At 45.0% G+C, this 10,191-nt stretch overlaps 1 protein-coding gene across 2 annotated transcripts; it reads right to left on the bottom strand.

The window, feature by feature from the left end:
• Positions 1-965: 965 nt before the first annotated feature.
• CKB (creatine kinase B) lies at positions 966-8,823 on the bottom strand. 2 transcript variants are annotated; one of them, XM_062576931.1, is made up of 8 exons: positions 8,746-8,823; positions 7,766-7,978; positions 6,476-6,630; positions 5,519-5,651; positions 4,455-4,626; positions 2,842-2,965; positions 1,893-2,082; positions 966-1,329 (listed from the first exon to the last, which is right to left on the bottom strand). In XM_062576931.1, exons 2-8 carry the CDS (start codon positions 7,956-7,958, stop codon positions 1,151-1,153), a joined length of 1,146 nt encoding a protein of 381 aa, XP_062432915.1. In that variant the 5' UTR covers positions 7,959-7,978; positions 8,746-8,823; the 3' UTR covers positions 966-1,150. The 2 variants fall into 2 exon arrangements, with proteins under 2 accessions (XP_062432915.1, XP_062432916.1); XM_062576932.1 differs by lacking the exon at positions 7,766-7,978 and adding an exon at positions 7,114-7,301 and having other exon boundaries at positions 8,746-8,812.
• Between the last annotated feature and the right edge of the window lie 1,368 nt (positions 8,824-10,191).

Consider the following 10,191-nt stretch of genomic DNA (forward strand, 5'->3'; position numbering starts at 1 on the left):
TGCTATCTTTACCTAATTGTACCAGCTGCAAAAAGCTATTGTAACTAAGGATACTATGTACCCAGCTATCAGTATTTCTGGAAGTTTCTCTCATTAAATTAGTAACATGAAGTTTCCATGCAGTGAGTACATGTGTACATCAATCAGTTATTCTGGAGAATAGACCTACTCAATCCAACACTAAGCTTATCAGAGCTTGCCAGCCTGATCAAGGTTGAGAAAAAATATTTAGTTAAATGGGGTATGCTCCTTGGTTTTAGAGTTGTGGGCAGTTAGGGGCATTTATAAGATTGCATGGGCCACCACAAGACAGCTAAGAAAAGCCACAAAGTTATTTGATATGTTTTCTGTACCAGGCTTAAGAGTCCATAGCTCTTCATGCTAGCCTGTTCCAGCTCAGCCAGAGAAAAGTCTTGGTTTCAATCTGAGGTTCACCTCACTCTTTACCATAAAAGGCAGCTTAGTTGCTTACATCAACCCTCTTATGCCTCCACAGATTAAAGGACATGATCCTTTCCCCTCTTACCAGCATTAAGGGCTGAAGTCTGACCTGAGAGCATTGCCTTACAGCCAAGGAGGAACAGCAGCCCTTTGTACCCAGACCTGCCTCCCCTCCCTTCCAGAGGAGTCAGTCCAGCTCACCATAGGCAGGGTAATGACAGTTTACAGTTGCCAGGAGCAGATGTACAAGACAAGGACTCAGAGGCAGGGCAGTCTACAGTGACTCATCTATACACTAGTTCTCAGCAATGAGTTTATAGCAAGTACAGTCAAATCAAAAAAAAAAAAAATGGTTATTGCAGCATCAAGTGAACTTTTAACTCAAAGGAACAGACTGCAGCAGTACAGCCAGGAAGAGACACCAGCCTGTAAAGCCAGCCAACCCAGTATAACTAAGAAAACCAAGTCAACTAAACCTACTCTGCTATTCTACACAAAGTCATTCAGTTAACACATCTAAGGCATGTCAGGCCAAAACAATAGTTTATTTCATTTCTGCAACATTTCAGCCATCAAAAAATAAACTCTAACACAGATGGATGGAAGACTTCTCTACAGTGTAACTAAGTGGGCTCTGACCCCAGGGTTGGAATTGGAGTGACATTTTATTATTCATCCAATAAGTTAGGAAGCATGAGAATAAAGTGCTTTATTTCTGAGCTGGTATGAGGTCATCAATGGACTGGCCTTTTTCAAGGTGTTTTTCCATTTCAATGAGCAGCTTCACACCATCCACCACCATCTGCACCAGCTCCACCTCAGAGAAGCCAAGACGATCAGCATTGGAGACATCAAACACCCCTCCAACAGCAGCTGTATCAACACCACCTGGTGCAAGAAATGAAGTTTAGTTAGCACACTGACCACTGCTACAGTAGTTAAGTCTACCTTTCCTCTCTCACTGGCTTGAAGCGAGAACAAGACAAGTCACCTCCTCCTAGTATGAGAAAGTCAAGCTGCATGTGACTGCCTGTATGAGCCACTGAGCCTGCCACTGTGCCAGCTCTTTATCCTTCAAAGGCACACCTAGCCTGTGGTCAGAAGTACCTGCTGAAATTCCCTAGCCAGAAGTTAAATCTGGAGTCCCATCTCTGCTTACAAGAGGAACAGCTGCCACCAGCTCCCCCTTATCTGGTGCTCAAAATATTAGAGAAGGACACACCCAGGAGTGGTTAGAAGCTGGGTACAATGAGGTATAAGCAGAGCACCAGCATGGCCACACTCCCTCAAGCTATGATTTTAAAGCTGCATTCTTCATGTTTCTTACAAGAATCCCTTCCAAATACTGACAGGAACTGTCAGTGCATCCCAGGACATGGCTTCAGTTGGAGTCAGGCTCTCCCTGATGTAGTCAGTCTGTCCTGGAACACCACTGTATCACCACTTCTCACCTGTGCCTCGTTTCTGCAGCCGAAGCCTCTTAAGGACTTCTCCAAATTTCTCATGTTTCCCAAGGTTCGGCAGCTTAATGTGCACACCAGCACGGAGCCCCGTTCCGAGGTTGGATGGGCAGGTCAGGATGTAGCCCAAATGTGGATTCCACATGAACTCATAGTTTTTGGACTTGAAGAGAGTTTCTATCTATAAATAGAGAATAGATGTTTAGAGATTGTTCTCCATCTGAAGGATGCAGGTCATCTGTTAATGCTCATTTACAGCTTCAGTTACATAGCAACAGCCACAACAGTTTTAGTAGTTATTTAATTCAGTCACATAAGCCCCCTCCATCTGGAAAAAAAGTCACTAGTAGGGGGCCTTTAAGGCCTTAATCTTGCTCCCAGTGGCGATATAGCCCAAGTGTAGGATACAGTACAAAATCAGAGGTCATTATCTAGTAGGATGCTTGATTTAGTACATATCAAAATAGCTGCACATGTCAAAACATCCATTCAGATTAGGGAAAGGGCTAGTAATGCTCAAGTTCATATCGAGAGCAAAAGCTGAGAAAAGCATGCACCCTAGAAACTTAAATCCAGCTCTGCCCATCCACACTGAAGCAATTTCTCCTCCCACCCAGAGTCTATATGCTGAGATTTATAGAACCACCCAGAGATCCTTTAAGTACAGTTTAGGTACTTGGACAAGTGTGCCACATTAGAAAATTTATTCTAGATTTCATAGCTGTAATGCTTTGCCATTATGGGCATTTCAGAGCCTTCACAGTTCTGGAGTTCATCAAGATGTTCCAAGAGATCCAAGCTACGTAGAACTCGTAAGTTGTTTCAGCAGTAGAGAATATCTGGCATGCTCCCAGCTTGAAAGATTTCGCATTGCCAGCTTTGACCAGAGAATCACACATCATTTAAACCTACAGCTCAGGCAATACCAAACAGCATTTACCTGTGTTAGCCCAGTACAGAAGCGAGTAAATACTTCCTTCATGTTGCCACCTTTCTGCATAGAAATAACTCTAAGGTGATCCTCCTCATTAATCCAAACAAGGAAGGTCTTGTTATCATTGTGCCTAGGAGATAAGCCAAACAACTTACTGATCCACTTGACACTTTCAGCATATATTCTAGCACCGAATTACTCATCACAGTAGCTTTTTTTTTTTTTGAGAGGCTCACTTGGTTTCTTCTTAAATCCTTATTATCACTGTCCATGAAAGCTCTAACAAAGTTAAACTAATAGTCTTTCCTCTGTTCTTTTCAAGAGAAAGAAAAGTAGTGTATTTCTGGACAGCTCAGAGAAAGTAACAACATAACTTTGGCCAACCTTAATGTATCAAAACCTAAAATTTAGTCATTCTAAGCTCATCTGTGGTAGGAGTTTATACATTTAAGATATTTTCAGCAAGCTCCCAGAAGGATGATCAATATAGACATCGAGGCAGCAACTGTACACAGTGAGGTTTGTAATGATATCATGTCAGCAGTGTATTGCCAAGCCTTTTATCAGAAGTTTATCAAGTTCTGTTAAGCTGCACCTATTCTTCATATCAGGTAAAAAGTTGTGATAAAGAAGCTTTCACTAATTTTAAAATCAAGAGCTCTTAAGAGATGCCACAAGAACTTGTTAAAAGCAGTGGCCCCTCAGTCCTAGCTTGCAGCTTGCAATAGGTACCAATGTCAGTATTCATCATGCTGATGATTTCTCAGCTTGATTGTGATCAAGAATTAACCAGTATCTGAAAAAAAAATTGCAGACTACATTGAGACTTAACACTTCAACCTTGTACATTAGTCATGCTCAGATGAGAATGCTATCTAGTGTTGGCAATCTGCAGGTAGATGATGCAATCTTAAAGGTGACCTACAGAAACAAAGCATGCTTCTCTGGGTTGTCCTGAAGCAGCTACATTAATAAGCTTGGAGTATTCTAGTTTTCAAAAACCCTAGCCCTTAGCTTAGAAGGAAGGTAATTATGCTGCAAAAGCTCCTGAGAAGCAGAGTTTTATGTAGGTGACCTACATCTGACTAACAGAATCCTTCCATTCCACACCTGTGCATCAGCCAACTTATGCCACCAAGTCTCTAGAGTAGAAAATCTTATCACTTGTAGAGATAAAGCCATACAGGTCCAACATCAGAAGCTACAGGTTAAGTTTTTGCAGGTAGAGGCAAATAAGACTGCAAGAGTGCAGTTACATCCCCACTATCAAGTCTGCAGCTAAGTCAATGTTCTTGTTTGTTACCATAAGAAAGGGATCTGCCTTCATAAGCTGTTTTTGTTATTGTATAGTGCTTCACAAAACAGTGCAAGATAGATAGGCATTGGCTATAGCCAGGTTACATTATTCTTACTTGGCACCACATTTGGATGTGTTACCAGCCCAATTCTGGTTCAGATTCAAGTTCCCCAAAGGATACCACTCAGATGCTTCCCATTAGATTCGGTAATACAAGTTCAAAAACTGTTATTTTGCTTTGATACAGCTCACTGCAACTTATATTTCAAGGTATTTTTCCATGTATTTAATATAACATCTCTTCCCTTCCAGAAATACTCACCAGATACCTCTGGCATCTGGCCAGTCTCGTGCCATCCCAGATGCCAACAGAAGAGGAGAAACTGGCTTGTCAAATAAGAAGTGATCATCGATCAGCTGCTGCTGCTCTGCATCGGTCATGTTCCTCAGAGCATAGTACTTCCCCTTGAGATCACCTTCCAGACTACCCAGAGCTGAAAGAGTGACACGTTCAGGATGCAACCAAAGATGCTAGACATTCTTAGCATGTTAGAGATCAAAGTATGGCAGTATCTGATCTGCTGATTTGGGTTCCTCCCTTGCTTTCATCTGCAATGGCAATGCCCCTGTAGCATTACAGAACTTAAAGTAGTATCAGATGATTTGTCTGTACCTTCCAGGCTTGTACAAGTAGCCTTTGTTCCCTTACATACAGTTTCAGATCATTACTGCTGCTTAACTGTAGAACTGCACTGCTTCCAAGGAGAATCAGGGTCATGAATATAAATTGCATTAATCTAATCAGAGACTGGTATCCTGTTCTTGAGAGGTTTTGGAATGACCACATTGCCAGTCTCCCAGACTGGATCTTGGGTGTATCTTTTCCTCTCACTTAAAGAAGACAATAAAGAAAAACTGCAGTTGAGGAGTTCCTCTGAGAACTAGAGCTTATTCCAGTCAACTGCACATTCAGCAGAACAAGGCTACACCTCTGAGCAAGCTGAATGTTAATGGAAGTCAATTAAAAGCAGCCACAAAATACTGTAGCCATGACTCAAGCCCTGACATTGCTACATACCTGTTACATTTCAGGTTTGAGCCATGATGAACCAACTCCTTTCCCCACATGCACATAGAAAAAAAACCTTTCAAGATCAGTGAAGGTCACCTTAACACAGTCCAGCTTCCCTTTGATATGTTCTCTTTCTCCCCAGCTACAAACTGCAATGCTGATGCAGTTATATTTCAAACTGCCCTTTTAAGGGAAGGCTCCATGTTCAGACTAAGAATCCTGAAGACTTTTGCTTACTGCCTCCATTCTCAAACTGCCCAGAACATCCCAGAGGGCAAAAGTATTTTTCCCAATACATACAGTTCTCACTTTACCTTCAACAGAGAGTTTTTCAATAGCCCGCCTCTCTCCTCGACTACAGTGAGGGGGAAGACAGAATCCACGGATGCTCCTACCAGTTCTGACACGGGAACTTAACACATAATTAGGATCCAAATCATCACCACCCTACAAAATTAAGAAACCAGTGAGAACAACCTTGTTGCCAAAATACCTACCCTAAAGTGGCTTCCACTTAATATGCTTAAATATGCATCCAGTGTAACCCTTGCTTTTGATCTCAGACTAGGGCTACTAAACATGTGCTAGATGTCAGGATTACCAGCAGACAACCAGCATCTGGGGTTTTGTTTTCCCTTCAGATCTGGAATCCAGAGATGTAACATGAGGCTTGCCTTGTTGTTTGGGTAGGTGTTTACTCTTGCAAGTGAGAATTATTCTCAGCTGCCATTCAGTATTTCAATATGCAAGATGACCCACAGCTAGCCCACCATGATGGCGCTAGGAATTCCTAGAGTCTACAGTAACATTTGAAATCCGTAAGAGCATGTAGAAAGCCTTACTCCTAACCATAACAAAGGCTATTCTAGAGTATGACATCACCAGAATAGTTTTGGGTTTTTTGTTTGTTTTTAAACATCCAAGATCAGATGGTAAAAAGCATTAAGATTCATGACAGTCTTGAGTCTTTGGACAGTGTTGTTTAAGCTTGATCATGGCAGCTCATAGCTGACAAAAATACACACTCAACATGTTTGGCACAGCTACTTTATAGGAGCACATGAAGCAAGCTCCTGTTACCTGTGAGCTACATCGCTCTACCCAGCCATGGGCAGGCTCTTAAACTGCAGATTACAATGGACAAACTGCTTGTTAGTCTGTGCAGGGTGATACTGGAAGGACAGAACCTGAGCAAACAGTTTATGTAACTGCCAGCATCTGTACCCAGGCCTCAGACTACTAGGCATCAATAATTGATTAAAAATTTATACCTGCAGGTTATCAGCATTCAAGTCAGTCTTGTGCTCATCAGTTGGTTTGTAGCCACCATGCCTGTCTTCAATAACTGGATCAAAGAGTTCCTTAAACACATCATAGGATTCTTCATCACCAGCTACACATCCTACTGTCATTATGAAGGGATGGCCTGGAGTGGTAATAAAGTCAGAAGAGCTAAGTTTGGGTGATGTTTGGCTGTGCTCCAGAGCAGCACTAGCCAGGCAAGTTCTTTAGTAGTATGTCTAGTCACTTTGAAATGCATTCTTATATAAAAACACCATTTGGAGAGACTCCATATTTTACATTTCATCCAGTTAGTTAAATTAGTGCTATGGAAACCCATAGCTTTGCCATTAAACCACACTCTTGTCAAGTTTGCTTTAGGACAATTTTGCCCAGCACTTCCAATTTTTCTAATTTAGACCACTAGATAGAACTTTATGCCCAAACAATTATGCTTTGCTGTAAGCAAGCATGTTCAATTTTTTGTTGTTGTTCATACTGCCATAGACAAAGCTGCATTTCTGTAGCCTGCTCAAACACCAGCTCCACAAGCTTAGTTTAAGTTGCCATATTCAAAAGCGCCAGTTATTTCAGCTGGTTCACACAAAATGTTCTCAATGCATTTTACCAGGATTATCAACCCCAGTCTGAATGACATCATCCAGGGTGAAGCCACTGGGTGTGACTCTGTCTCTCAGTTTCTTGTATAAATCCAGGGTTAGAACTTTGGCCATGTGGTTGTTGTGGCTGCTCAGGTCCGGGTACTCCTCATCAGGAGGCAGTCTCTGATTATTTAGTTGGGCCATTTTGATATTGCTAGAGTAAAAATAAATACTGTAATGTTAACATGTAAACACATCTGCTCCCCCTTTTTCCAGAGAAGTGCCACACAGCATCACATAACCAGTTCGAAACAGGAAGAGCTCAGAACAGCTAAGTAAGCCCACATAACATCAGGGCTTTCCCCTCCCTGCTCTAGTTGCATTATAATTAGAGCACACTTGGTTTGATTTCCTTTTTTTCCCCCCAGATTAGAAGTATTTAGCAGAGCAGTTACATAATCGAAGTGTCTGAGGGTTGATATGTCAGATCATAGCATGGAACACGGCTTGATAGAACAAGGCTTCTTTTAACACAGCCGTGCATTTAGAGCTGTCTCTCAACGCCTTATGAGATTTGCCTCTCAGCAGCTCAAGAGCCTTGGGTGCTGTTGTCAAGAAGCACTTCCAGTAAAGAGGGAGAACAGATCGTTATGCGGATCTGACGGTCCCGGCCGTTACCTGGGTTGTCAACCCCAGTCTGGATGACATCATCCAGCGTAAATCCACTGGAAGTCTGTTTATCCCTCAGCTTCTTGTACAGGTCCAGGGTCAGCACCTTGGCCATGTGATTGTTGTGAACGCTCAGGTCTGGGAACTCATCGTCAGCACAGTACTTCATCTTCAGGAGGTTGTGGCTGTTTGAGAACGGCATGTCTGACCCTACCGCAGACACTAGGGGAGAAAGAGGGGACACCTATCACCCCGGGTGCGTGACAGCCCCCCAGCAGGAGAGCTGCACACAGAGGCAAGGTCACCTTGGCTTTTGTTCCACCGCTGCTTCGCATTGCTACAGCAACTTTCCAGAAGAAAGGGGGAACAAAAAATGAAGAACGACTCTTTTTTTGTTGATGGGTTTTTTTTTTTGGTCACCCTCGGGAGCCGCATCCCTGAAGCGGCCCAGCGGCGAGGGCAGGGCCCCCTGCCGCCGCCGGGGGCAGCGCCCGCCGCGGGGACGCGCCCAAGGTCGCGCGGCGGCAGCGCCGAGCACCGGGCGGCAGGTGCGACGCGGCGGGACGCGGCACCCCGCCCGCCCGCGGCTGCCTCCCCCCGGGGCGGCTTCTGCCTGCTCGGGGCTGGGGTGAAGCCTCCAAGAAGCCCTTCGGCAAGGGACACCCGGGGCGGGGGGGGGAGCGTCGCGTATGTAACTACCCTGCTAAATATCGGGTTAATCTGGTTTCAGAGCGGGAGGCGCCGGGGCAGCCCCCGCGCCGCCGGGGAGCCGCTGCCTCTTCCCTGGTTACGTGCCGGCGCCGCGGCCCCGCGCTGCCCCCCGCGCCTCGCCCGCAGCCCGGGCCCCTACCGCCGCCGCGCCGTCCGCGGGCGGACCGGCTCCGACCCGGGAAAAAAATTATATATTAAAAACAAACACACATAATTAAAAAAATAAAATTAAAAAAAAAAACACCACTGTGGGACGGCGCGGCTCCCCCGGGACTTACCGAGGGCTCCGCAGCTGAGGCAAGGACCTGCGCGCCTGCTCCGCACCCCGCCGCTGCCACCGCCGCCCTAGCCGGAGTGGAGCCCGGCACCGCCGCCGCGCCTCTTTTATATAGAGCAGCACCCGCCGCCCCATTGGCCGCTATTTATAGCCCATTCATTCCATTGGGCGAGGCGCGGGAGGGGGCGGGGCGAGCTCTCCGGCGCGGGCCGGGCCGGGCTCGGCGTTGCCGCCATTTTGCTCGGCGCGGTGGAGGCCGGAGGCGTTGAGGGAGCGGGCGGGTGGGCAGGCGAGCGGCGCGGGGTGGGCGCCGCTGCCGAGGGGCGAGGGCTGCCCCGGGGCCTCACTGCGCACGGAGGTGTGTAGAAAAACACATCATCGCCGTGTTGCAGCAACCAAGTGTTCTCCACAAACCACGGTGCCCTTAGACAAACTGACCCCAGTGCACAGGGCTTCTGGCCGTTCAGGCACTCTCCCTCGATCAAGGACTCGGTGATGAGTGCAAGGATCTGCTGTCATAAAAATAAAAGCTTCGTAGTGTCAGGGCTAGCATGAGTCATGTGAGGGACTTAACTGCCTCTACGTTACCTGTAAAAAGCTGGTGATAGCGGTTGTGAATCTGTGGCTTAGGCTCCAGCACCCACTGCAAGCAGTGGGTTCACCTTATAGTTTTTGTTTGAAGGATCTACCACTTAGTTCTGCACTTAGCCTCCAGCACCTCAAAAGTGGTGGGTTCATTTTACAGTTTAATTTGAAAAAAAGTATGTTTATTGTGTAAAGCACAGCAAGCCTCTTACTCTGTCATGTGCAAAAAAATCTTAACAAAAACTGCGTTGGAGAGTGGCTGATATCCTGTTGAAGACAGAAGCAGAAAGGCTGGGGTTTGATCTATTTAAAATTCACCTCAAATTCATGAAAATAGTGCTATTAGCTTCCATTGGTGTATTTGCAGCAATGAGAAGGATTTGCTCCAAAGTTTGAGAACCTGAGAATTCAATAGTTTGCAAGAATAACTAAATAAATGGTTAAAAAGAATGACTATCTTGATCTTACTTTCACCTTTGTACCTCTTCATAATCTCTCTCTTAAGTTAAGCAGAATCCATGTTTATCCTCTTGTCCAGTTAAGTAGTACATTTATCCATATGAATTCAGATCAAAGTCACACAGTTGTTTTGTTCAACGTGATTTGTGAATGCCTGGAGACATGAATAGAAATTGTTTCCCCACCACAATTCTTTCAGCACCACAACCAGTACCATTATTCAGAAGACAAGTGTAAGCAGTCTACAGAACTATTTAGGGTAAAGAAAAATATAGGAAACCATTACAAAATAAAAACATAGACTGCTACAAATAAAAATGCATTGTGTTTGGCTGCCATCCAAATTTCCAAGTTATACCAGGTCTGATACACAGAGATGCTGAATATACAGATCTCTAGAAGT

This window comes from Rhea pennata, chromosome 5 (genome assembly GCF_028389875.1).
Source record: "Rhea pennata isolate bPtePen1 chromosome 5, bPtePen1.pri, whole genome shotgun sequence".
NCBI classification, from domain to species: domain Eukaryota; kingdom Metazoa; phylum Chordata; class Aves; order Rheiformes; family Rheidae; genus Rhea; species Rhea pennata.

Coding starts and splice junctions, on each gene's coding strand:
- CKB (XM_062576931.1), bottom strand. CDS start 7,958: ATGCCGTTCTCAAACAGCCACAACCTCCTGAAGATGAAGTACTGTGCT. Junction 6,631..7,765: donor GACTGGGGTTGACAACCCAG/GTAACGGCCGGG, acceptor TTACCACTCCAG/GCCATCCCTTCATAATGACA. Junction 2,966..4,454: donor CCAGATGCCAGAGGTATCTG/GTGAGTATTTCT, acceptor CTTATCTCCTAG/GCACAATGATAACAAGACCT.